The sequence below is a fragment of the Semicossyphus pulcher genome, unplaced genomic scaffold (assembly GCF_022749685.1).
Source record: "Semicossyphus pulcher isolate SPU_LCO1_2020_fin unplaced genomic scaffold, fSemPul1.0.p SCAF_4, whole genome shotgun sequence".
NCBI classification, from domain to species: Eukaryota; Metazoa; Chordata; class Actinopteri; order Labriformes; family Labridae; genus Semicossyphus; species Semicossyphus pulcher.
Window position 1 is genome coordinate 10801109 of NW_027211715.1, and position 27726 is coordinate 10828834.

The 27726-nt window shown below is 40.5% G+C and overlaps 1 protein-coding gene across 2 annotated transcripts in view; it reads left to right on the plus strand.

Annotated features, from left to right (window-relative positions):
• Positions 1-26538, plus strand: part of cherp (calcium homeostasis endoplasmic reticulum protein) — a 48326-nt gene extending 21788 nt beyond the window's left edge. For both annotated transcript variants that reach the window (XM_069680176.1, XM_069680177.1), the window contains 14 exons: positions 5283-5394; positions 5828-5917; positions 6645-6840; positions 8477-8634; positions 13569-13823; positions 14002-14197; positions 14309-14550; positions 14683-14816; positions 18100-18186; positions 18468-18620; positions 23651-23764; positions 23869-23963; positions 24147-24332; positions 24599-26538. In XM_069680176.1, coding sequence (XP_069536277.1) covers positions 5283-5394; positions 5828-5917; positions 6645-6840; positions 8477-8634; positions 13569-13823; positions 14002-14197; positions 14309-14550; positions 14683-14816; positions 18100-18186; positions 18468-18620; positions 23651-23764; positions 23869-23963; positions 24147-24332; positions 24599-24636 — 2056 coding nt within the window. In that variant the 3' untranslated portion in view covers positions 24637-26538. The remainder of the gene's footprint in view (positions 1-5282; positions 5395-5827; positions 5918-6644; positions 6841-8476; positions 8635-13568; positions 13824-14001; positions 14198-14308; positions 14551-14682; positions 14817-18099; positions 18187-18467; positions 18621-23650; positions 23765-23868; positions 23964-24146; positions 24333-24598) is intronic.
• Positions 26539-27726: the final 1188 nt, after the last annotated feature.

A 27726-nucleotide genomic window follows, 5' to 3' on the forward strand; every position in this document is an offset into this window, starting at 1 on the left:
CACTTAATGAATTAACCCATAAGTATGATTTTTATGCAAGAACATTTAATTCAATATCCACAACTCAAAAACGCACTCAGGAAAAACAATATCATAAATAACAACCTGCGAACACCACCATTAACAAAAGAGCTATTTGCAATTTTACAAAATTACAACTCATTTTCTTACCTTCTTAATTGTGATATATATATATAGATATATATATTTTTTTGTTCTTATTTTGCAGTAATGTTAATATTGCTGTAAGTTAAATTCCTTTTGTCGAACTAATTTATTATATAATCACCTTTTTATTTTTTGAATGTGTGTATACATTTATGGGTCTATGTATACTAAATTAGTATATATGTATATACTGTATGTGTGTGTGTATGGGTATGTGTATGTAGACAGATAAGTTTTCATTGGTTACCTTTTTGTTTTTGGTGTTTATTATTATTACTTTTTATTTATTTTAAATTATTTTCTCTCACCATATGAACATATTCAACTATACTCTAGCTATACATCAACATCTAGTGGAATTAGCTACAAAGCAATTGTGTTAGGTCTGTCTGGCTGTCTGTGTCCGTCTGTCCAGCCGTCCGTCCATCCATCTGTTGTCTGTCATCTTATTATGGGGTGTCTGTTTTGGGGTTATTGCTTTTTGTTTGCTGTATATACATCTTGGTTCTTGGAATGGTGAAATCTTGTCTGATAACGTAAAAGGGGTGAAGAATAATACAGAGAAAAAGAAAAAAAAGTGCAATGGCTAATTAACACTAAGGTCATAATGTTTTGATTTCTCTCTCTGTGTTATGATTTGTATAATCTTAGAAAGGTTGGAAAAATGCATTTAAATAGGTGATCGGATTTGTGATTGGCCGATCTCACAATTAAAAATTTGGTAATCCACATCGGCGCTAAAAATCCTGATGGGTGCACCACTATAACCGATAACTCTAAATGGATGAAGGGATTCCTTAGGCACTGAGGCCCAGATGGACTCAGAGGTCAGGTTTAGGGTGATAGGCTTCCCCAGGGACAGAGTGACCTCCGAACACTCTTAGTCATAAATTCATTTTGTGTCTAACGAAGATACTCACTATCCTTCGTTCGACCTTTGACTTATCTGCTGTTATGGACAGAGTGGCAGTTTTAGACACACACACGCCTGTCTTCTGTACACTTGTGACTGTCTTTCTTATTGAAATGTAGCTAAGACTGCTTACATTGCAATCCTAAGTTTGGACCTATTAGCGTCAGGAATATCCTTTTATAGAATAGAATACATAGATAGGGCTGAGTATCGATACAGATTTCTTGATTAGATTTCGATTCCGATTCACAGGGTCCCGATTCGATTCGATTTCCGATCCTATTTGATTTGATTCGATATTGATTTGTGTTAGGGGTATTTCAGTTATAATATCAGTGCACCTCTAACCTGGTACATTATCAAAATGTTTAATGTTTACAATAAGAATTGACCCCAAAGAAGTCACATCATGTACTTTTTATTTAACATGACCAACACACAGCAGTCAACACAATATTAAAGATTGTATGAATTGGACAGCTTATGAACTTTTTTCCAGTTCAGATTTTTAGTTTGTACATCAGGCTCATAGTTTTCATTAAACGAACTGGGCTTCAACTTGCGCGAGATTTGGCTCGAGATCTCATAGCGCGAACAACAAAGCCACACGAGAGTTATAGGGAAAGGCATACTGTATAACAACATACCGAAAATACACTGGCGGCCAAAGCCGATGCTAACAGAGTAACATAAACATTAGTGCAAAACTAACTTACATATTCATAGCAGCAAACACGATAAAAAGAGTCCGACAGCGATCACTGATGTCTCATAGTAGCTGCAGTAAACAAGTCCAGGCATGTCTCCCTCACTGCTGTGTTTCGAGGGGATGTGCTGAGTTGTGTTGCGTTCAGGAGCGCTCAGAAATATTAGTGATCAGACACGTTTTTACATATTTTTAAAGATCAATCTCAGGATTTATGAATCGATATTGGGCCATTCAAACGAGAATCGATTCGTATCGGAAAAATATATTTTTTAAAACGAGCCCTATACATAGACACAACCGCATCTAAAATGATAAATACTGAGCATGAGGAATGGTCTGTTAGAGTTGACTTGGAATTTCACTGCATCTCCAAGTGTATTGTTCCTGTCACTTCCTCTTGATCAAGATATAGAAAATGTTCAACTTAAGCCATCTGTGTCTTCTGTGTCTGCTTCCTTTTCTGGGTTCTCAAGAATTTCCCAGGAACCTAGGTGTCATAATTAGAGGTCGACCGATTGATTGTTTTGGCCGATTAATCAGCTCCGATAGGACTTATTAAAAACTATCCTCGTCGACTGATCTGGCCTCCGATAGTGGCTGATGGCTGTGCAGCCTCAGGCGGGGGACGTACATTGCGTGCTTTCGCCTTTTTTTAATGGAGTCTCCATACATGACATACAGGTGTAGCTAGCAGTGAATGCAAGCCTAACTAATACGATCATATTTGATCATTTGAGGGGCACTTTGCTGAAAATTTAAGTTTGAGTGTGCAACTTCAGAGGATACTCTTAACAACTGCCATGAAATGCCATTCGTACTTGGAGACCGTGAGAGGGGCGGGTGGGGGCTAAACCTTTGTTGCACCGGAGAACAACTGACAAGTGGTACATGATTCATATTATATGTGACTTGTTTCAGTTTATTTCTCCCCGCTACAGTTAGCTCTGGAATATAATCCATCAATACAAGCCAGGCAGACAGGGAGGAAGATAAATCATTTAACTGTTACTTAAATTACTTACCAATTTGGCGTTCTCTCGTCTAATTAATCCAACCACGTAAGGTCAACTGTCCATTCATGACATGAAATCACACTTTTTATGATGTGCAGAAACACTAATTGTTTGTAACAGTGGTATTTAAAAATGTAACAGGACGCGCAGCATGTGGCCTGATACACACAGCGATTCAACATGTAAACAAATCCAACATATTTCCAATGATGTAATCCAGCAGATCACACTTCAGGATACTCTCCTAACTTATTATCAAAGTCGGAATGGCAAAAACGGGTTTATTAAAAAACGGCGTTTGCATAAGGCTGCTGTAGGAGTAAAGCATGTCACGATGTCAACACAAACTGTTATGAACAACAATGTGTAGGTAAAGTTAAAGGAAAAGGGAGAGAGACTGACACGGACAGTGCATTCGCTTTTTAAAAAAGATTCCTATGGTAACTTCTTTGATGCTACTTGAGTTGTGTCTGCTGAATTATATTGTGTTTCTGTTTTTTTTCTCCCAAATATATGCCAGAAAGATGATAATAACGATTAATGTGTAACTTTAGTAAAACTTTACTTTATCAGAAAGGTTTTATTAAACCAGCAACTTTAAGAAAACAACTGCAGTATCATTTCAATTTAAATAAGTTAATAATAAAATTGTATATATATTTATATACACTATCTATTTGATTAATGATCTGCCTATTTAGTTAATAGCTATATTGAATTGATTTACATGTTTCTTGTTTCTTACATTAGATGGCAGCTGGAGGAAACAGAGTCCCTGTATGGGACAATTTTGCTGAGGAAGGGCACAATGTGGGCACAACAATTTGAGTTTGATGTTAATTTCCAGATAATACTTTCTTAACTACTTAGTTTATTTATTTAGGTATTGATTAATCTTTGAGATTCATGTTCTGTTCCAGATTTATGTTTTTATTTTGTTATTTCTTTGACATAGACTTTCAGTGTAACAGTTATGTGTAAGGATATTTAATAAAGATAAAGATTGTTCATTTACATCGGTTTCATTTTCGTTTTCGTGGGATAGGGAGATATCGGCCGATTACTCTGCTATCAGCTTTTTCCTGCTACAAACTATCATTATTATATCGGCCTTTAAAAATCCACTGTCGGTCTACCTCTAGTCATAATTGACAACCAGCTAACCTTTAAGGGTCAGGTAGCCATAATTGCTCGGTCATGTCTATTTGCCCTGTACAACATCAGGAAGATCATACCCTACCTGTCAGAGCATGCAACACAAGTGCTGGTACAGGCTCTTGTAATACTGTACATTGACTACTGCAGCTCCCTACTGGCAGACCTTCCTGCATGCACAATCAAACCTTTGCAGAAGACCCAGAACACAGCAGCGCAACTGGTCTTCAACCAACCCAAAACGGCATGTCACTCCACTGTTCATATCTGACTCCCAGTTGCTGCTCAGGTCCAAACCCTGTTGCTTGCTTACAAAGCAGCAACAAAACAGGTCCTGCCTACCTGAACTCTCTGATCCAGGTCTTACATTCCCTCCCGCCCCCTATGCTCTGGCAATGTGAGCGCCTGGTACTCCCATCAAAACAGGGCTCTAGGTTGCAAGCTAGACTCTTATCCTCTGTGGTCTCCTGGTGGTGAAATGAATTACCGAACTGCATTTGGTCCGCAGAGTCCCTTTCTAACTTTTAAGAAAAAGCTAAAGGCCTAGCTCTTTCATGAACACTTATCAACGATATTGATGATATTGATTATGGTGATAGTGGTGTTGAATAGGATATTCATGATGATGATGATTATGATATTGACCTTGTTGATGTTGTTGATGATCGCACTTAAAGCTGTTTGTCAGCGCTTACTGACTTTGATCCCTCCTGTCTTGATCCTTGCTAGTGTTGTATTAACTGTCAGATGTAAGTCGCTTTGGAAAAAAGCGTCCGTTAAATGAAATTGTAACACTGTAACATGGTAACATTGTAATGTGGGTGTGTAGAGTGCTGAATAAGAGGCTAATTCACAAGCGCACATTTCCAGGTGGATTGTGATTTATAAAGGGAACATTGTGTGCAGGTATGCATACACACGGTGTTATAGTTCTGAATTATGTTTGGTGCACGCCATTTTTTTCTCCTTATGTACAGTTTTAGTCAGGATTCTACGCACTCTATTATAAATGAGACCCCAGATCAGCACCAAACCAAAAGCAGTTTCATGATGTTAGGTGACAAGGGAAATAAAAACTTGCTGTCTCACAGTCCTCTGTCCCAAAAACAACTTAATTTCACTGTCAGCAAATGCACTATTTTCTTAAGAGGAGGAGTAAAAAGCAGAGAAATGCGCATTGTGAACTGGCCTATGTATGCCCATCTTACTAATGCACCCTTTAAATAGCAGAGACAGACTGCTCCATAGATGTTTGACTTTATCCTCAAGATAACAAAGTATCATCCTTTCACTATGTGATGTTTGTTTCAATGTGTCTTCTTAGCCAGCGGAAACAGCAAAAGGACTTGTTGGCGGCGCTGCAGAAAGTTGTTGTTCCCATCTATTGTACCAGCTTCCTGGCTGTAGAGGAAGAGAAGCAACAGAAGATTACCAGGGTAATTTTAAAAGCACACACACTTTTATATAGGGTACTTATATTTTTGGGAGAAATGTAAACACCCCGGGACACGGATTAATTGTAACAAAACGTATTGACATAAACTTGATCTTTGTTAATTTCTTAATTTCAGTCACAAGAGTATATTGTTATTTAATAGTTAATGACAAAGTTAACAATATAATCAATACCATTGTACTGAGTTTCATTGTCAATAGGACGGATGTCATCCATTTGCTTATTACCACAAATTATTCTGCTGTCTGTGCAATACTAACATTTTACAAATGCATGAAGACACAAATAGCTTTTTATGTTAAGATTTCGTATCACTTTCTGTGTGTTCTGCTCTTCTTGTATTAAATCGGAAAGCTTAGAAACTTAAATCTGTGTTTCCTAAAGTTATATTTGCAACCCCTCCTTCTTTAAAGTTGTTGCAGCTTTGGGAAAAAAATGGGTACTTTGATGACGAGACCATTCAGCAGCTCCAGAATCCAGCACTGGGCCTTGGCCAGTACCAAGTGAGTCAATTACGAGCTCAGGGGCTGGTTTACTTCTTTGTGTCTTTGTTTGCATTAAGATTAATAAGTATTTAATGTCCTTAGTAAGTAGTAGCAATAATATAATCCACAAGAGTGTTTTCTGGAGCTCAACAGAAATCTTCTTAAATCAGTTTTCTAAATATCTTAAGTCATCACACAGCAGCAGAACTGATCCATGTGTTTCACCTTCAGTCACAGATTCAGAAAAGGGGTTGTGTGTAATTTTACATACTGATGACACAGCAGTGGCATCTTCATTACTTATATACATCACGAAACACAGCAACAGGATTTATGAGGGTTTTAACAGACTCATAAATTTAGATTTTTGGTTTTACATTTTATTGGAAGATCTACTTAAATGTTACAGTAAAATTGTTAGATGATGTTTATTACTCTAGCCCTTTGTCCAAAGTGACATTCGACCATGTGGACCTAACACAATGGCAGTTCGGTATTTGTTGACCTTACCTAGTTTTACCACCCTGCTCTCATCCAAAAAATGGTTTTCCCACTACTGTCTGCCTGAAATAGTCATGTGATTGAATCACTCTCAGCCAGACTGTGACATGTTTAGTTCAGTTCTAGCCAGGATCAAGGACCTCAGCTCACCTAGATTTTGCTTGCTTTTACACGCCTTAGTGGTTTTCATTTACTGATAACAGTGTGACAGTCTCAGCTTTTACAACCCATTGTCCTCTCTCAGGCATCTCTGATAACAGAATATGCTGCAGTGGTGCAGCCAATCCAGCTGGCATTCCAGCAGCAAATTGCTGCTTTGAAGACTCAGCATGAAGAGTTTATTGCCAGCCTGAAGCAGCAGCAGCTGCAGCCTGCTCCTGTGGCACAGCTAGCTACACCTGTGGAGCCTGAAAAAGCCTCACCTCTGACGGCACAAGCTGGTAAGAAGACATACGCACACTGACCAAAAAAAGGAGACACAGTCTGATAGAGTGCATGGAACAACAGTTATTATTTACTTACACGGCTGTGTTAAATACTTGCTTCCATTTATGGCTTTACAAGGTCTGTAATTTCTCGATAACAGACCGTTGTTATAAAGACCAGACCATTGCTAGGGATGCAGTTCTAATCACACAATCCGGAGGACCAACTGTAATCATATCAATCCACAGAAAGAAGTCTGGTAAATTTGACGTTGGTTTGTTTACATTGGGAAAAAAATAAATTAGACGAAAGCAGCGAAGGCAATAAAGGTTAAACGATGCAAAAAGTGTAGGCTATCATAGAGAGATCTGTAAAATTGAAGACGGTACATGAAGTAAAGAGAGAAGTGGAACAGTACGGGATATGGCGATGTTTCAAGACGGTGAATGGAAAAGAAAATGTCAACAGACTCTGACAGTGACGAGACAGAAAACCTCAATCAGGTGCTCTGCTGATTCCTGTGGTCAGGTTCAACTTGTCTTACTTAACCATTAGTGGACATGTTTCATTTAATGTGAGTAACAACAGCTCAGCTAGCTTATTTTAATGAGAGTAAAAAGAGCTCAGCTAGCTCATTTTAATGTGAGGTAAAACAGCTTGGTTAGCTCATTTTAAGAAGGCTACAAAGTTAACCATTGCTATGGACACAGCTGTCACTATGAGTGTACCTGAATATTTTTTAACGGAGAATGGAAAGATAATCATTTTTATAAGAATTAATAAAATAATTTCCGAATCAATATATTGTGTCAAATAATTCATTTTGTAAAGAAAAAGCTGTGTAATAAGCGGGATAAGTTTGATATGTTATCAAGGAGGAACCCCTTCAGGGTGAGACCTGTCCTGCTCATTCTGTCGGGGTTCCATTTCGCGAAAACATCCTATCATATTATCCCTTACTTAACAATTAAAAACACAATGTTATGGTACCATACCTTAACACTACGAATTCTCATTATGAACTTGCTTTTTAAGAAAAAATAAACCTGTTGCATACACCATCATTTAATTGTCCATTAGTATTCATCTTCTCTTAAGTTTCACTGTGTTCCCACCAACCCAATCAAGCAGAGGAAGGTCTGGAAGGTCTGGAAGGTCTGGAAGCTCAGTTGCCAAGTAAAACCATATATGGTGGTCTGGGAACAATATACTCGGGCGGTAAGGTTGATAAACACTTTGAGTGTTTATCTGGAAATTTTACACTTGGGAAAAGCTAGGCTGAAAGCACAATAAGCGAAAGATCATGTCAGGGCGACCTGGCAAGAACTCAGGGGTTCCAGTAAAAATAGCACCCTTGGCCAAAAGTGTTCACACACACACTTACAGAGGTTGACGTCATTGAAGGGCTATAACTAGATGAGGGAATGGGGAGTTGGGGTCTGTCTGTTTGATAATGTGAGAGATGTGAGGTGTCTGAACTGTGTGTTGCATCTTCAATAAACCCGCAAAGGCTGCGGTTATGATCCTGTGTTAAGTCTCATTTATCATCATTGTCATCGAGAAAATCTTCAACATGACCTGCTCTCATGTTGCATATGTACATGTGTCTATCTTTGTACTGTTTTGTGTCTCTCTGTGTGCTGTGTGCAGGGGATGTGAAACCTCCTATGGCAGGTCCACCTCCAGGGGAGTTTGATGGAGCTTCATCCAGACCACAGGACCCTAGCGGTGGACCCTCAGATATCCCTTCCAACAAGCCTTCTTGGTTTGACCCACAGCACATGGGACCCTGGAACCCCAACCAACCGGTACATACCTATTTGTTTCTCTGTGTGTTCCTGCATACATACTTCTTCAGAATGTCTGTTGAAGGTGCTTTGACATGCAGCACCACATTCACAGAATGAAATCTTTTCACCAGCTTCAGTCCTGTTCATAAATACCAAAAAGTTATACATTTTCAGAACGTTAACCCTAAATTCCAGGTTTTTGATGGTACCTCAAATTAAAAGAAAACATGCAAAATAGAAATATAGTCAATCAACTAAAGTCATACGACAAAGTTGTTTTTGTATTATGAAAGTATTTATGTGAATGATTAGCAACAACATTTAAATAGTTTAAATGTGTGTGTGTGTGTGTGTGTGTGTGTGTGTGTGTGTGTGTGTGTGTGTGTGTGTGTGTGTGTGTGTGTGTGTGTGTGTGTGTGTGTGTGTGTGTGTGTGTGTGTGCGTGCGTGCGTGCGTAAAACAAAAGAATAAGTTATCCAAGTTTTTTGAATTGGATGAAAAATTTCACTTTTGATCTATGTGTTGTATGTACATATAGTTTTAGCTGCATAAACAAACTGATGGTCTCAAAATATATCGAGGGTTTGTTTGGGTTGCCCTGCAGCGGCATCTTTGCAAGTTACCTGATGTTTTTTATTATCTTGAAGGAGTGCACGTGTGGGTGTGTATGGGACTATAATATAAGTGTCACACAACACAATGGTGCATACACCCCCAACAACAGGCAGGTTGTTGGCTGTGGCTCAGTGGTGGAGTCGGTCGTCTTTCAATTGGAATGTCGGAGGTTCAATCCCCAGCTCCCTCAGGCTACATGTCGAAGTGTCCTTGGGCAAGACACTGAACCCCAAATTGCTCCTGGTGGCATAGCCAATGGGTATGGATTGGCTGATTGACAGTTGGGCACTTTAGGCAGGAGCCTCTGCAATCAGTGTATAAATGTGAGTGTGAATGGGTGAATGTGATATGTAGTATAAAAGCAGCTTTGAGTGGTCGCAAAGACTAGAAAAGCGCTATATATAAGTACAGTCTATTTACCATTTAACACACACAAACAAACACAATTACATCTTCACTGATCTATTTTCTATACTGCAACTCATATATAGAAATCTAGGTGGCATAATATATTATATTTTTATTTAGTTTGAAGACTTGTGCATGCATGTGTGTTTTTGTGAGTGGTTGGGTGGGTGTAACTTTTGTTTGTGAGTAAGAGAGAGAAAGGGACAGAGACAAGGAGATGAAAATTCAGACCTGCAGAAGTCTATAATAACATGTCTATTACTCAAGCTGATACAAATACACACTAGCCACGTGCACAGGCATACAAATTAGTTTCACCTTTCACACACGTACCACTCTTTGACATCCATATCAACACAAAGAGACCATTTGAGTTGTTTAAATTTGTTACACTGGCCTTCAGGAGCCTGAACAACGTACATAGTGGTCACTAGGAAATTAGCATGTATTTGCCCCATAGGACAAAAAAAGACGGAAAATAGTGTAAAATAATAAAAATCAAAAATTTGAAGCCTTAGCTCTAGATTGGAAGCCTGTAATACCAGAATGCATGCTTTTATGTTGTAATGGCAAAAGGATCAAAAATTGATGTTATAATGGAAGTAGATGGGGACATTTTTGTCCTTAAGTTGATGAGTGTCACTTTTTAGATTACACAGAGTATTAAAGGCATATTATAACTATAGATTAAGTTAAAATTCCAAAATGTTTATAAAAATGCAAACCTCTGATAAATTTCATGCCATATGGGATAAAAATTGAATTTGGCTGATGTTAAGACCCTGAAGTCGTATGAATATTTGTCATTATACTAGTGTATGTGTTATGGTCTCATCTGCGTGTGTTGTGGATCTCTGTGGTGTGTGTGATGGGCTGCAGGTGAGTGTAGCTGATTGGCTGTGTGTGTGTGTGTGTGTGTGTGTGTGTGTGTGTGTGTGTGTGTGTGTGTGTGTGTGTGTGTGTGTGTGTGTGTGTGTGTGTGTGTGTGTGTGTGTGTGTGTGAGTGAGTGAGCGTGTAGGTCCCGAGTAGCTGATTGGCTCCAGTCTCCTAGCTTGTAGTTCAATCAATCAATCAATCACATTTTATTTGTATAGCGCCAAATCATAACCAGGGTTATCTCGAGACACTTTATAGAAAGAGCAGGTCTAGACCGACTCTTTGTTTAGTTATTTAAAGAGAGGCCCAACATGAATCCACCATGAGTAGCACTTAGTAATTCGGCACATTGGCAAGGAAAAACTTCCTTTTAACAGGCAGAAACCTCGAGCAGAACCAGACTCATGTTGAACAGCCATCTGCCTCGACTGGATGGGCCGAAAATGGGGTAGAAGGAGATGACTAGTTAAAGGCTGGCCTCCTGCAGCTGCTGAAGGCTCTCCTCTCTGCGCTTCCAACCAGACTACCAGCCATCAAAATTGTTATATGAAATGTGATAAATCTGCTAACTGCTATAATAATAGGTTTGCTAGGGGCGGGTAGCATTTCTGATGAACTCTTTTTCTCCTCTTTTCGGTTAGGAGGTATTTTAGTGAATTGTGTTTTCGTTTCTATTATTTCAGTAGGTAAGCTTAGGTTGATAAACTTTGGTGTCCTTTGTTTATTATTTTGCTGTTAGCCCACCCTGAAGTTACAATTGCAAATTAACCTTGTTAAAGTCAAGATGAAACGGCATTTCGAAAGTATCTAGCTTCCGTATCGTGACGTATTTCCGAGTGAAACAGGACGTGCAGGCGGGACATATCATTAAAGGGATTTGATTTGATCTTTGAGAAGTGGGCGTAGACAGACGTTCTCCACAGCACAGTAGCTAGCTAACTGACTGAGCGTTCTTGATGCTCTGCGGCTAAATGTAGCAGATTGATTGAGGTGGATGCCATGATATTATTAGTTGAAAGGGGTTTGTACTAGCTTACGTAAGCACATGTGATATTTTGTTTTACAGGAAGAAAAAATAATCAGATTTTGATAGAAGAATACGAAGAAATAGATTTTCTGTATTTTTTTTGGCCTATCAGGGCTTGACATAAGCACTGGCCCGCTGGCCCGACGGTATGTTTGTAACCCCCTGGGCCAGTAGGTTAACTATTTAACTGGCCCCGTGTGCCCGTAGGATTTACAAGCCCACAATGTAAACAATATAGTAGCCCTCCCGACATTCACAGTTCTGATGAACGGGACTAATTACTTTCTACGCAGAATCCCGCGGTAATCTCTATCCTGTCAACAACACGTACTACTCGCTGCACCCGCGACAGATCAGCTGTCATTCCAGAACACGCTAATTGACGTTAGAAAGCTACTGCGGACTAGTATAAACACACATTTTAGTTTTCATACACACACAAGGGAGATTTACTTCCCCCAACGCTGGTGAGCCACTTAACACCCATAGCAGTGTTTCCCACACATAGAAAAACAGGACCAGTCTGTCTGATATCACATAGTGCAGCCCTTAATGAGAGCACATAGTAAACTTACCGCTGTGCATGCAGAGTCTGTGTGTCAGTCACCTGCCTGTAAACTGTAAACATGCACGCGACGCTCCGGCCATCAAAGATGCGCCTGCGGGATGATCGAGGCAGATGGGCAGTTATGTGAGGTGGCAATAAGTGTGTGTATTCCTGTTATCAGCGGCACCTCGTCCCATTGCACGTTAGCGCTGTGGCTACATAAACAGACCGTTCACAGAGTGGACGTGCCGCGGACTGTTTACGTTAAACAGCTACAGGAAGTAGGAGACGGTAAGATTTTGTTTCAAAAAGTTACTCTCACGGGCTGATCACGCTAATTAAACTTACATTTCAACAGCGTCAGTAATGGTAGGTAACATACTCAATCTATTACTACTTATTCATGCGGGTGTCAGAGTTGCTGAACAAAGATTGGTAAATGAAGCCTCTTTAAACCCATATGATTATGTTGGTCTATTTTTATGAGTTTATAATAGTTCCACAATTGAACACATATTCATTAATAAGAACCCCTACAGAGAAACAAAATTTGATGTAAAAATAATACCGAAATAACAAATTATTTTAGGGCCAGTGGTTTTAAAGGAAGGGCCATTGAATTTGTAAAGTTACTGGCCCGGAGTGCCAGTGGAAAATTGTGCTCATTGTCGACCCCTGCCTATATTCTTAAATAGATGCACAATACTACCGGGGATGTGATCTAAAAAGATTAAAATCACTAAGGGAAGAATGAATTGCTGCCGCTCAAGGTCCAATTGTGTGTTAGCTTCAATAATCTCCGTCATGCGTAACAGCTCCAGATCTGCCCTTGTCTGTGTCCGTGTGCCGGGGTTAAGCCTCGCACAGCCCTGGACTGATTGGTGTCCCGATTATAATAATAATGACAATGTATTATTAACAGACTGTACTTTACAGACAAATAATTTTTCCTTCTAACTGCAAGGTGCTGTTAGCGCTGGCGTTTGTGAATTAGGTGTTTTTTGCCATGAGGCTCATTTGCCCGAAATGTTGGCATAATGACTCATTTAAATATGCACAAACGGCACCTGAGTATTTTTGTATCATTTGCACAGGTTTTGAAATGACACTTGCCTCCTAGGCTATTATCCTGCTTAACTGTGAACAATTAAGCAAAAGAACAGTGATTTCACTTGAAAAATGTAATGTAAGGCTTGTGGGACTTGTCAGATTCAGGGGGTATCCCTAATCTAGACTCTCTTCCTACACTTACCTTGAGCAGTGTAAGTGTATGCAGTAGGCTCTCACTCCATGAGGGAATTGGAACGAACACAGATTGTTTGTTTGAAGCAGTAGCAGTGTTCCTGACCCTTCCCCTTGTATTTCCAGAAGGCTCCTGTTCCTTCTCTGCCTTCAGAATTCCCTGCTCTGTGCAGTGCTTGTCGGACCTCAAGAATAAGGCAAACTTCATGTCTTTTCTGTCTTTTATCCTTCTCTAGCCTCCTTTTGACCCAAATCAGCCCCCCCCTCCTTGCCCTCCCTGGAACAGCCATGAGGGGATGTGGAACGACCAGAGAGACTCTGGGAACTGGAGTGGAGCTCCACCTAGAGAAGGAGGTCCCTGGACTGGTCCAGCTGGGCCTGACCAGGGCCCTCCATCTTGGAACTCATTTGACCAACAGCCACCCTGGGGGAACCAGCCTGACCAGCCTCCATGGGGCCAGAGGGAGCCTCCATTTCCTCCACGAATGCAGGCATGTGATGATTACTATGGTTTGACATCTTTCACCAGTTTTTATTGTATACCACTGTATGCTCTGAATCTACCATCTGAAATTAAAATATATCCTAATCTGAATATGGCTTTCAACAAAGGCTCCAGTTTTGGTGCTCATTTACGTGAATGACTGTATGTCTAACTAAATTTTACAGAGACCTCCCCATTTCAGAGGACCCTTCCCTCCTCACCAACAGCCACCTCCTTTCAACCAACCGCCTCCACCACCACACAATTTTGGACGCTTCCCACCACGCTTCATGCAGGACGACTTTCCTCCCAGACACCACTACGACAGGGCGCCATACAACCAACACCGCTTTGACTACGCTCAGGGGGATTTTCCTGGAGGTGTGAAGTTATTGATCAGCACCTAAATACATCGGAAAACCTACCTGTTTTTGCACTTCTCATTGTGTTTAATTCATTTTGTGTATTTTAACATCTACATCCATTTGACAGACATGCCTGGTCCGCCTCCACATCACCATCCCAATCAGAGGCTCCCTCCCCCAGGTATGGGGGCTGATCACACTCCATGGGGAGGAGGGCAACACCCTGATTTTGGCCCACCCCCACACGGTTTCAATGGCCATTCACCCCACATGCGTCATCGGCAGCACCCAGTCCAAGATGACCCTAGTCTGGTGCCCAATGTACCCTATTTTGACTTGCCAGCTGGTCTCATGGCTCCATTGGTCAAAGTAAGTCACCTAATTTTAGGCCAAAAATAAATTGATTTTAATAATGAAAAGTTATTTTTAGAATTGATGCATTTAGCAAAAACAGACTATCCTGCATATCCAACGATCCTCCCTTCACTATCAACTGCTCAGCTTGAAGACTGCGATTATAAACCTCTGGACCCAAAAGACATCCGGCTGCCCCCTCCAATGCCACCTAGTGATCGGTTGCTAGCTGCTGTTGAAGCTTTCTACAGCCCTCCATCCCATGATCGGCCTAGAAACAGGTACAAACATACCACAGCTCTGTCTACAAGATCTAAAAAGTATATTTAATTAGTGTTATTCACTGGAAAAAAATCAATCATTTATATTAGCCTCAGGTAATCTCACTGAGACACATGATCTAATTCTCAAGAGAGACCTGCTCAGACAGCAGCAAGAACACAGAGTTACAGACAGGACATTCAATACAGAGACACAAAACAAAAAATATAAATGCAGAAAGTGTCAATAAACTTACATGGTACATGAGCAAGTTCCCACAGATTCTCTCTCCAGGTTTTTTAAAGGATTTTAAAATTCTCTAGGGGAATTAAGCTGGACAGCTTTAAATTCTACTGCAGTGTGTTCCAGGTAATTAGGCAGAGTAGGAGAAGGCCTCAGCAATATCATTTACTACTTTCATGGCAGTGGTTACTGTACTGTGCTGCTTCCTAAAACCAGACTGGTGACGAGATAAATGTTGTTGGCTTAGATATTCCTTCATCATTTACCAGCCTTTACTAAAATAGAGAGCTTGGAAATGGGTCTGTAGTTATTCAACACAATGGGATCACCACTTGGGGCAGCTGTGGCTCAGTGGTAGAGTCGGTCGTCTCAATCGGTTGGGGGTTCGATCCCTGACTTCTACAGTCACTTTGATTGGCACTTAGATTATTGCCATCACTGTGTGAATGTGTGTGTGAATGGGTGACTGTGACACGTAGTGTAAAAGCAGCTCTGAGTGGATGTGGATAAGTGGATGATTTACCATCAGATAATGTGCCAAACAAAGAGCTGGAGGCTATGAAATGTTTAAATGCTTAATTATTTTAACAGCTTTATCTGATCCATGTACGGGGGAACAACAATATAGTGGGACAGCTCTGAGGAGCAAAATTTGGCAGAGAGAGATTTTATGGTTTGCTAAAAACTCCTCAGGTCATTTAGGCTGTCTGTGATAAATAATGGCTTTTGGTTTTTTTAATGGAAGCAGTGCAGCAATTATGCAGTTGACGGAAAAGTAGCAAGTCAGCCTCTGAGCCAGAATTCCTCGCTGTGGCCCAAGGCTGATTCTTCTTATTTAAGAGTCCTGCCAGTCCTTCAGAAGTGAATCGGGAGCTATCACAGCCCTTCACCCTGAATCCAATGAAAATCACCTACAAGGGTGATTTCCATAAGACGTAACTGAGGTAAGAACTGCATTTAAGGAGGGTAAGGTGTCAGTAGTTCCAAAAGGAGGCCTATAATAAACTACAACAGCAAGATTCTGACCACCAAACAGATTAATGCCTATAGCTAAGATTTTAAACTGCTTAATAGCGTATTTGGAAAGCAAGTAAGATTTGATTAACCACATTGCTACGCCACCACCACTGGAAAGCCAAGTCTCTGAGACAATAATTCAATCAGCACTGGTCGACCCATCCCCGATTCGCAGCATATCCATTTTAGGGAGCAGACTGTGAGCACTTATATGTATGATAGGTAACCCAGACATATTCTTAAAATTCTCAGGCATATTGCATCCAATTGAAAGACCGGGATTAGGTTGGATACCAGACAACAGTAGAAGCATAATAAGTAGGCATTTTTGCTTAAATTTCTTTAAGTTCATATAACAACCATTCATTATGTTCATGGCCAAGTGAGGAAGTAACACCACCTGAGGCAATCAGCTGCAGGCGTAAAGAGTCTGGGTAAATGATAGCATAACCGCTAAAACTCCATACCATGGCACAGCAGAGAACAGAGGAAATCACATCATTGTAGCAGTAGACAGGAGGAGAGGTTCACTAAGCAGACAGGCATACTCAATCCATCAATGGAGACAGCACCAGTCTGGAGCAGAGTGGAGCTTTCAGTCCATCCACCTTGCACTGTCGGAGCTGGCAATGATGGTCCAGTTAGCAGTAGCCCCCACACTCACTAACGAGCTGTCAGTGTGGGAGCATCGCCAGGTTAGAAAGTGCAGTGTGGAAAGCCTGCATGGAAGAGCAGTGGGGGTTATCTGGCACTAGTACGGCACAGAGTGGAGGGTCTAGTTCACAAACTTGCGGGGTCGGGGCTGGCAATGATGGTCCAGTTTTCTATTCCTAGCCTATTAAAAAAAAAGGAAGAGATGAATAGGAATGGGTATTGTTAGGATTTTATTGATACCGGTATCAATACCGATACTGCTTATGGATACTCTTATCGATACTACTCTCCATTATTTGATGCAAAAAATGAAGACATGTCTATTATTATTATATTATTATAATATATATATTATTATTATTATTATTATTATTATTATACCTTATAATGTGCCTCTGTAAAGGGGGTTGTAACTGGGGTTAAGGGCTGTGTTCATCTCCCTATAGTAACAACAGTTAACATTAATAGTAAATGTAGTAACAGTAACAATCAATACAAAAAATAGTTTTCTGGCTGTCATGGCAACTCAAAATTCACACTGAGGCCAGCTATCAGTTACTAGCATACTTAAACCAACTGGACTTCACTGTAGTGAAGGGAAGCAAATCTATAACAATAAACTTGGTGACAGCTCTGTGACATTATGTGGTTGCGGAGTGTTTAATCCGGTTGCTAGTGATAACCCCTTTAGACGCAACTACCTTTTTACATAAATTGCAAGAAGATGCACCCGAGTTAAATTTGGTAAAGTGAGCCCGACCTTTCGAACACTTGGCTCTGTCTGCCATATAGACCTACAGGACTTTCTCCAGCATGAGACCACAACAATGCAACGTTGTTGCCTAATGCCGACAGCTTTGTCATCACTCGGGGACGGATGCAAGCTAAGTTAGACTGAAACGATTGAAAGAAAATAACATTAAATTGGACGGAATGTTAACATTAAATGCCAATAGGAGCACCGTTTGTCAAATGAGCTTATCGGGACTTATGGTACTGAACTATCACGCAACAAAAAAATCTAATTTTGATACCCATACCCCTAGAGATGATTTGACGGCCTTTCTGTTATTTGGAAATTTTGCTGTGGAAGGCTGTTAACACTGATGTGGATTAATTTCTGTTTGACACATTAATTAAATTTTTAGGAAAAAATAACACTTAAATACAATATTTTCTTAGCCGTTTTCAAGCCTTTGTTACCGAGAGATGTTACCAATTTGACACTGATGAAAGTGAGTGCAGGTAGTCACTCCACGGCTGCTTTTGGCTGATCTGTTTGCTTCAAACCCCTTTATTTCCTCTTGTCAGGTTCTCTAATTTGTAGTTCCACAACTCTGATTTCCTCGGCATATAGTTTACAGCTGGCTGTGTTTTTTCCACCACTAGTGAAGGCTGGGAGCAGAACGGCCTGTATGAGTTCTTCAGAGCCAAGATGAGAGCCAGGAGGAAAAAGGGACAGGAGAAACGCAACAGGTGACCTTCCTCTTCATTTGGATCTTTCGCTCTTGTTTTAGCTCTTATGGCCTGTGTTTTGGCTTTTTGTATTCTTTTCAAATTGCAGTCGGTAGTTTTGATTTAAAAAGTCATGGTAGTTACTCATTATTCCTGAAGTCTTCCAAACCCCTCTTGGGGAGGATGTCATTGTTGGTGTATGCGATGGAGAAACCTGACCGACATGTTTGGTAAAAAATGTAACCCTCAATTTTCCTGTAACTACTAACCTTTCCCCTCTCTGTATGGCTCACTCTTTTAAGTGGTCGTGGAGACAGTCGTTCCAGGAGTCATTCTCGCAGCAGAGGGAGGTCCACTTCTCGCTCCAGCTCTCGTTCCTCAAAATCCTCCAGGTCACGGTCCCGCTCATCCCGTTCCCACTCCCGCAGCCATTCACACTCCTACTCACGGTCCAGGTGTGTAAACACACATTTCATACTGAAATTTCTCTGATACCAATGCTAATATGTACATGAACAGTGTTGCCAACTTGGCGACTTTCTCGCTAAATCAAGTGACTTTCCAAATCCTCTTAGTGACTTTTTTGTCAAAAGTGACTAGCGACAAATCTAGCGACTTTTTCTGGTGTTATTGGAGACTTTTCTGGTGTTTTGGAGACTCTGATGTGAAAGCACGTATTGTTCTGCAGTTACTGTCCTCAACAAGCAGCAGATGCTGCCATGAGCCCCTCCCTCGTCCCAAAGCACTCACAGGCGGTCAGTCTCACAGTAGCCTCGCACAGCAGTCCCAGCAGCAGTCAGAGCGGAGAGGAGTAATGTAAATGATTTTATTAAATTTGATATTCTAACATTTAACAATACAGGTTAAAATGTATTTATGTAATATGGGTCCAGACAAAGCATTATGAAGTTATTTTGAGAAGTGATGGCCTATTTCAATGGCAAAATAAAGAAATAAACAAATCAAGAATCAAAAGAAGAAAGTTCATTTATAGTTCTAGACATATTTAGTGTGTTTTGTACTCACACTCTCACTTCTGTCTCTCCCACGACGTTATTCCTCTCTCCTACAGCGTCCATTACAATTACATGCAAATGGCCAATTATGCAAATTAGGCGATGGCGTCATTTAGTGACTACTAGCGACTATTGGACAGCCAATAGCTACTTTCCTTACTGAGGAGTTGGCAACACTGTAAATGAAGTACATTTTCTTTACTAAAAATGCAGAATACTGCTTCTTGTTCATAAGGGAAACCAACTATCTACAAGGTTTCTCAGCTGGTCAAGCTTCCCTCCTGCTGTTTTTAGGGCCAGACCGATTTATCAGTCTGCCGACATTCTCCTTTCGCAGATACATTGGCGTATATGTCCTCCGATATACACCAATATAAATGACTTTAATTTCAACAATGCTGTGGGAGAAAGTCCTTACACCTCCTATATGCAGAGGGCACAGTGATCATTTAGACAGCATGAGAGCCACAATCATATTTCTTGACTTAAGCTTTATTTTGTTAGAAAAATTGAAACAGCCACCTCACTCATGGTCACAACTATAAACCAGCACAAACATGACAATTACCCACATATGCAGAACATATGTTCTGAACAGACACATTATAAACAAAATTATCTTTTGCCTTTTGGAACATAAATAGCAAACTTTACAACTTAAACTACTCAGTCAGCACTAGGCGGCAGGCATGATGGGAAATGAGGACGTCCCTATCGCTGCCAGAGTGAGCGTAACAGCTGAGCAGAGCAGCACACACAGTGAAGGGAAGCATTATCTTTCCCATACAGAACAAAACACTGTGAACAACAAACTCATGTAGAAATGTCAGAGCACCGCTGTTTCTACCCTCTGCGCATCTAAACTGCGCAGATGAGATCCCGTGTGCACAGTCTGGCTCTCAGTTAGTTTTAAGTTCGAAAGTAACAAAGGTACAGGAGCTTTAAGATTCATTGTCTGCTAGTTTCACAGCAGTTACACTCTAAACAAGTTTTCATGTCTACACCTCTGGATAACCCCGCAGGAAGGTACAGGATTTTGTTTTAATAAGCCACCGTCACGCTGCTGCCAAGTGTGTGAGTCTGTCTACTCCGCCCTCAGTCACACCTGCAGCTTCTTACAGCAGCGAGACATGCGTGCTGACTGCTCTCATTCACAGAACGGTAAATGAAGACGTTTTGTGAAGTCCCTTTCACGTCTCATAAAGATGTTACAGTTACGATGTTATGGTGTTACAGACAGACAGAGAGCAGAGCAGAGAGATAACCATGTCACCTTAATGCTACGTTTTGATTGAGTCCCGACCTGCGCAATACTATGTGTCTGCAGAGCCAGAGGCTGCAGATTCAGGACACAATTCTGGGACCGCATTTCTAGGACCCTTGTGTTTTTGCAACAGTGCCACCTTTTGGACGACTGTAAAAAGCAACTAATGCCGTTTTCCGCCACTTTTTTGTCGAACAACTTATAGTTTTAAAAGTTTATTACACCCAAATACTAATTTTATAAACAGTTTAAAGGTTTGTTACACCCAAATACTCATTCTATAAACAGTTTAAAGTTTTATAACACCGAATTACTAATTCTAACAACAGTTTAAATGTTTATTACACCCGAATACTAATAATAACAACAGTTTAAAGGTTTATTTCACCCAAATACTAATTATAACAACAGTTTAAAGTTTTTACACCCAAATATATATTTTTTGTATAAATGTAAATATAACATTCACAGATGAAAATGAAATAGAATCTTTATTAAAGTACAAAAACAGAACAAACAATGAAAACCATTTTTCTGAACAGGAAAATCAAACGGCATAACATACACACTAAGCAGACATCAGGCGTTCTTCTCTGTCACCCCAACAAACAGGCAGAGAGACAAAGACGCAGAGACTGTAAGGAAGGAAGAGAAAAAACATGTTATTGATGTCTGACTTTTCCAGAACCATTAACATTCAAAGTTCAAATTGTGAAGTAGGTAACAGTACTACTTTTTTAATGCTTTCCTTTCCTTCCTTAATTACCTAAAAAATATCTCCACTTCACTAGAACAGTAAACAGACAACATAATCAATACTGGGATAACAGAAATATCAGTAACACTTAAAAAACATTACTACTTCTTAATTGAACTTATATTGGTAGATAGCTTATTAAGATTGTATTGTTAATTTGTGTCCACAAAATCACTTCATATAGGCTAAGCTATACAGTAAATTACATAATCTAACAAGGTATAGATTCTTCCGCAGTCTTCAGACACTGCCTCCTCATCAGAGGACGTTTTGGCTGGGTTCAGGCGTTCCTCAAAGTGTTCCTTCCACCGCCCGACAATATCTTCAGTCCAGGTCGGCAGTTCTCCACCCCTGCTAAAAACAACTTGCGCTAATCCCTGCTTCCCCTTCCTGAGTCGTCTAACGGTTTGCCAGAACTTCTTTGAGGCCAACCAAAAGTCCTTCTCCAATGCCTCCCCAAACTCCTCCCACACCTGGATTTTTGTTTCCGCAACCACAGAAACTGCAGCCCTTCTGGCCACTCCGAAAAGGCCTCCTTCTTCAGCCTGACGGCTTCCCTCACCATCGGTGTCCACCAACTGGTTTTCAGGTTGCCGCCACGACAGGCACCGACAGCCCTTTGGCCACAACTCCTTGTAGCCGCTTCCACAATGGAGGCTTTGAACACGGCCTATTCGGATTCCATGTCCCCAACCTCCCCCGGGATGCAAGAGAAATTCTTCCGGAGGTGGGAGTTGAAGACCTCGCAGACAGGGGCCTCCGCCAGACGTCCCCATTTCACCCTCACTACAAGTTTAGGTTTACCAGGTCTGTCCCACAGCCTCCCCCGCCATCTGATCCAATTCTCCACCAGGTGGTGATCAGTTGACAGCTCTGCTCCCGAGTGTCCAAAACATGCGGCCGTAGGTCTGATGAAACGACCACAAAGTCGATCATTGATCTACGGCCTAGGGTGCCACTTATGAGCAGCCCTATCTTCGAACATGGTGTTTGTTATGGCCAATCCATGAGAAGTACAGAAGTCCAATAACAAGACACCACTCGAGTTCAGATGGGGCAGGCCGTTCCTCCCAATCACCCCCCTCCAGGTTTCTCCATCATTGCCCACATGAGCATTAAAGTCCCCCAGTGGAACTATGGAGTCCCCAGATGGGACCCGTTCCAGGACCCCACCCAGTGACTCAAAGAAGTATCCACTCAATTTGAGTTGCAGAGACATGACCCTCTCATTCACCGAGGAAACTCCAACACAGCGGCGCTCAGCCAAGGTATTGGTTCCAGAGCCAGAGCTGTGCGTGGAGGTGAGCCCAACTATCTCTAGTTGGAATCGCTCCACCTCCCGCACCAGCTCCGGTTCCTTCCCCACCAGAGAGATGACATTCCACATGCCAACAACCTATCTATGCTGCCGGGGATCAACACGCCAAGGCCCCCGCCTTTGCCTGCTGCCCGGTTTGCAATGCACCCGACCCCTATGCCTATCCTTGCAGGTGGTGGGCCCACAAGGCGGCGGCTCCACGTTGCTCGTTCAGGCTGAGCAACGTATCATAGTAAAACATTAATTTCACTGTCAAATTCAAGACAATAGAATTGTTTTATGACATTAAACAAATAATTTGATTAACATTCAATACTCACACTACAGTCATCAGCCATGTTGTTGATAAAATGTGGTCTTTAGCTATCCAATGCACTAGGTGGTGCTGCTGCAAACAGCAAGGGTCGTAGAAATGCGGTCCCAGAATTGCGGTCCTGAATCTGCAGCCTCCGGCTCTGCAGACACATGCTACTCGACCTGTGGAATGTTGTCTGAGCTCCAGACCATTCCCCCTCGATAGACAGTCCATAGATAGTCCAAAATGCCCCAAACAGAGCAGAATAATAAGAATAGAAACACAGACAAAGGGCAGATCCTCTGCAGATACAGACACCAGCTCACACTTCTCCTGGATTATAATGTTGATTAAGAGGGAATATTTCATATGAAAATCCTGCTCATTAAGCCTTTTATTACTATTATTAACAGTATATGTCAAATGAGCTGGTACAACTGGAACAAGAAAATCAATTTTGTTCCTACTTTTGTGTGTTTTTGTGTTATACTCAATTCTATTTAAATTTTTATTTTGGTGCTATTAAAGTTGCTACAGAAACACTATTTTATTTGAATTTTGTATGTCATGCAAATGTGACAATAACTTATCAGATTTGGAATTTTAATATTTTAATTTCAGATACATTTTGAACATTTGTGAATATATCTGCCGATATATCGATATCGGAATTTTTTTTACTCCGTAATATCGGAATCAGCATCCGCCACAAAAATCCAATATCGGTCGGGCTCTAGCCGTGTTTCAGTTCTGGCTTTTGTGAAATCTTTCTTCTTCACACGTGTATTAAACCTGAAGAACTTTGCCTAACTTGCTCTAACATGCCTCTCTTTAGGTCCAGGAGTAGGTCTATGTCATCTCGGAGTCGGTCTCACTCCAGATCAAGATCCCGTTCACGTTCACCCACCAAGAGACGCCATGGCCAAAAATCCCGGAGCTCCTCCCCTCCGCAAGTCCCATTTACTTCTATTCTGTTTTATATGGTATTTAAAAGAAGATTGTTAGACTTTATGCATTATTGTAGTAAAGATGAGCATCTCTTGTTCTCTACAGCTCTACATCAGTGATGGGTGCCACTCCCTCCAAACCATCTGCAGATAACAGACTAGGGGAGGAGAATAAGGGCCATCAGCTGCTGATGAAGATGGGTATTCTCTTTCTTTTCTTTTTTGAATTCATAATTTAAACTGCATATTCTATTTTCCAGTATGTATATTTTTGATGTTTGTTTTCCTTCTTAATACTTAAGTTAAGTGATCCATGTGCTGTATACATTGTTTTCAAGCATTCCTTATATTCTTCTTGTGTTGTATTTTCTGTTGCTGCTATAGGCTGGAGTGGCTCAGGTGGTTTGGGGGCCAAAGAACAGGGCATTCAGGACCCCATCAAAGGAGGAGATGTCAGGGATAAATGGGACCAGTATAAAGGTGTGGGGGTGTCACTGGATGACCCATATGAGAACTATCGCAGGAACAAGAGCTACAACTTTGTCGCCCGCATGAAGGCAAGAGAAGAAGGTAGATAAACATTCTTTTATGTTGCAAAGATGAACCATTTTTGTAACTATTTTGTTTTTGGTGAGATTATATTCAAGGTCTAGACAGTACCATTTTAACAACAGCACATCCTCATCATCAAAGCAAGAACTTGGAAAAGAGTTTAGGATTGCACCTTACCTTTATACCATGAAAACAGATTTCATTTTTATGAAAGTTGATAAGATAATAATGCTATTTATACAAGAAAATACCTAACTGTTCTCTTCTTTTTTTCCCTGATGCAGTCAATCGGGAACCTCAGGAGGCCCCTTCAACTGACTGATATCATCAAATGGCATCAAACAATCACCTCGTGTACACTTCTGCAACTGTCGCTTTTCCATTCTAGATTCTGCAGTCCCAAATCCCTCCTCCTTTTCTCAGAAACCACACTAATGATGTTAAGTTCTTTAACACATGTAAAGCCTGTGATAGAGTGCAAGTCAAGTCTGTTCATTAAGATCGTGAATGAGCTTGTCCAAGCAGAAAGAATAAGATTTGCAGATTAAATGGTCAGGACTAACACCAGTAACACAGAAGAATTTGAACATGATTTTTTCTTGAAATACAGTCTAATGATAGACATGGATAGCATCACTTAATTTGAATCTTTAGGTTCTAGATTTTAGTCTCTAAAAAGAGTATCAAACCACTCTCACTATTGTGCTGACTTAGACTCGACATCAAAAATAGCTGCAGAAAATAAATGTCAATGGTTAAGCAAAATGAAATACGAGAACAGAAAAAAAACAAAATGCCCAAGGCAGTGCTTTTCACCAGATGTACATTTACACAGTTGAAATAGGGAGTATGCAAAAGTATTTTAATCTGGATTTTACACAGATGTCTTCATTCTTGTCTTAAAGGTATAATCTCGAAGATTTTTATGTAAATAAATGTCTGTTAAATCACAATCTATCACCAAATGAGGTAACACAATGGTGACTGAGCCTTTGGCCCACTGATAAAAGCCTTTGCATTTGCAGAATATAGTATTATTATGGACTGGGTGTCTGTGGCGACATTCGCAGAAAAAATACATAAGTGTCGCCCAGTCAGTTACACATTTTCCATCACTGAGCAGTGGTTGGTCTGCCAGAGAGGGTAGACAGAGCTATGCTACTGCTTTTCCAATCTCTGCAAGTGTTGCGAGTAATCGACTATGGCTGAACAAACAATAAAAAGATCAATGACTACAGATACAACTTAAAACATATGTGAAAATCCAAAGAAAAAGAAACAAATTTGACACTCAGATGAAGGCGAACAGTCTAAAAAGGAAAATCAAGAGTGACAACCTTAACAAAGGGGCCAACCATGGACGCCTGACTAAATTGGGAAGTGCACTCCCCGCAATTACCGCTTATCTCCATTAGATGGCACCAAAGAGAACGAAACTGAAATCTTCGAGATTGAATCTTTAAGTTGCTTAGTTCACGCTTAGTTCACTCATCTTTGTAAACAAAAATAATTTGTCCCTTATGGTATCTCCTATAAAAAGTTTTATTTGCAGATGATTTTAAAAATAAGTATACTTTTGAAAAATTACCTTTGCAGGAAAATAAACAGTAGAGCTTCTCTTCCAGAAACACAGCCTACTAAGTAAACAGGCATTACTCTTTAAGTATTTTCTGCTGAATAAATAATGAAAAGTAATGAAAACTGCTCACTATGGAGAAATATCATTGTTTGACAACTCAAAACATCTGCAAATAACATTGTCTGTGTATATGGGTAGATATTAGAAGGAAAAGTTCAAAAATTTTTGAAATTGGTGTAAACCGACTAAAGGATCTTGTTTATTTTTTTGCTGTTGATATTTTGAAATGTGTTCATGTTATGACTTGGGAGATATATCTGTCATTTAATTGTACACACACAAAACAGTAGTATGAATATGAAATCAGTTGTATTTTTCCCCACAAACTGTAGAGACATAACATAAATAAACACAACTGTGAATACTCAAGTAAAGTGCTGTGTTCAGGGAACTGTTATTTTGTTCTGCCACCAATAAGTAGTGTTGTAGTATTAACGTATCTTCCACAATGTGTAGATTTTTCTTCCCTATTTCTTGAATTGAAAAAGTGAAGATGTGCATTTCCTTAAATGTGTTATGTTGTTCTGCCAGAAAAAGAAAACAAAAGAATGAAATGATAGCAATATCATACTTATGGCCAATTAAAAATGATGGTATTTTTTATTTAAAATTCTGCATGTCCATCCAGTTTCGGTGACTTTCTAACTCTCTACTGTGATTTTGTTTAACCATTATTTGCTCTTCCCCAATAACAGGGTTGTTATTGTTTGAATATGGCGCTATTTGAACTATTAATTCAATTTGCCGCAACCTCAACATTGGTTAGAATAAATGCTGTAGTTTTCCAGTCAGTTTCCATATGTTAAAAGGTGATGTAGATCATGGTATAGAATACTTAAACAGGTACTGGAAACTAATAGAATTTTGTTTTACTCTGTAGCCCTGCCTGAATCAAAGGGAATGGTGAAAAGGCATAGAGGAGACCCTCTGGCCAATCATGTGCCAGGGCGTCCTGCCCCAGAGGGCTGGTCTCCTCCATAAAGGAAAACCACAGGAGGCAATGGGTTGTCTCTTCAGAAGCAAAGAGGTCCGCCTCGGCCCTGCTGAAGAGGTCCGCATGTTGACCACCACCTCCGGATGGAGCCTCCACTCCACTGGAGAAGGATTGCCCTGCAAAAGGAAATCTGCTACCGGATTTCATTCTTGCGCTAAATTAATTGCTCATTTGGGGATTTAACATGCCCCAAAACTCACCAAAATTTGCAAGCGCCTCAGATGTGAGGGAAATACACTTATGATCATGCTCTTGTTCATGGGCGTGGCAAAATAGCTCTACAGTGCCCTCCCAAAGTGGAGAAAATTCAGCCCATCCATCAGTTTTCACCTACATATACCCAATTTGGTACACATATACAGTACTGTGCAAAAGTTATAGGCAGGTGTGGAAAAAATGCTGTAAACTAAGAATGCTAGAATGTTTTCATCAATTAACAAAATGCAGTGAATTAACAAAATAGAAATCTAATCGAATCAATATTTGGTGTGACCACCCTTTGCCTTCAAAACAGCATCAATTCTTCTAGGCACACAGTTTTTGAAGGAACTCGGCTGGTAGGTTGTTCCAAACATCTTGGCGAACTAACCACAGATCTTCTGTGGATGTAGGCTTTCTCAATCCTCCAGTCTCTTCATGTAATCCCAGACAGACTCGATGATGTCGAGATCAGGGCTCTGTGGGGTCCATACCACTTCCAGGACTTCTTGTTCTTCTTTATGCTAAAGATAGTTCTTAATGACATTGGTTGTATGTTTGGCATCGTTGGCCTGCTGCAG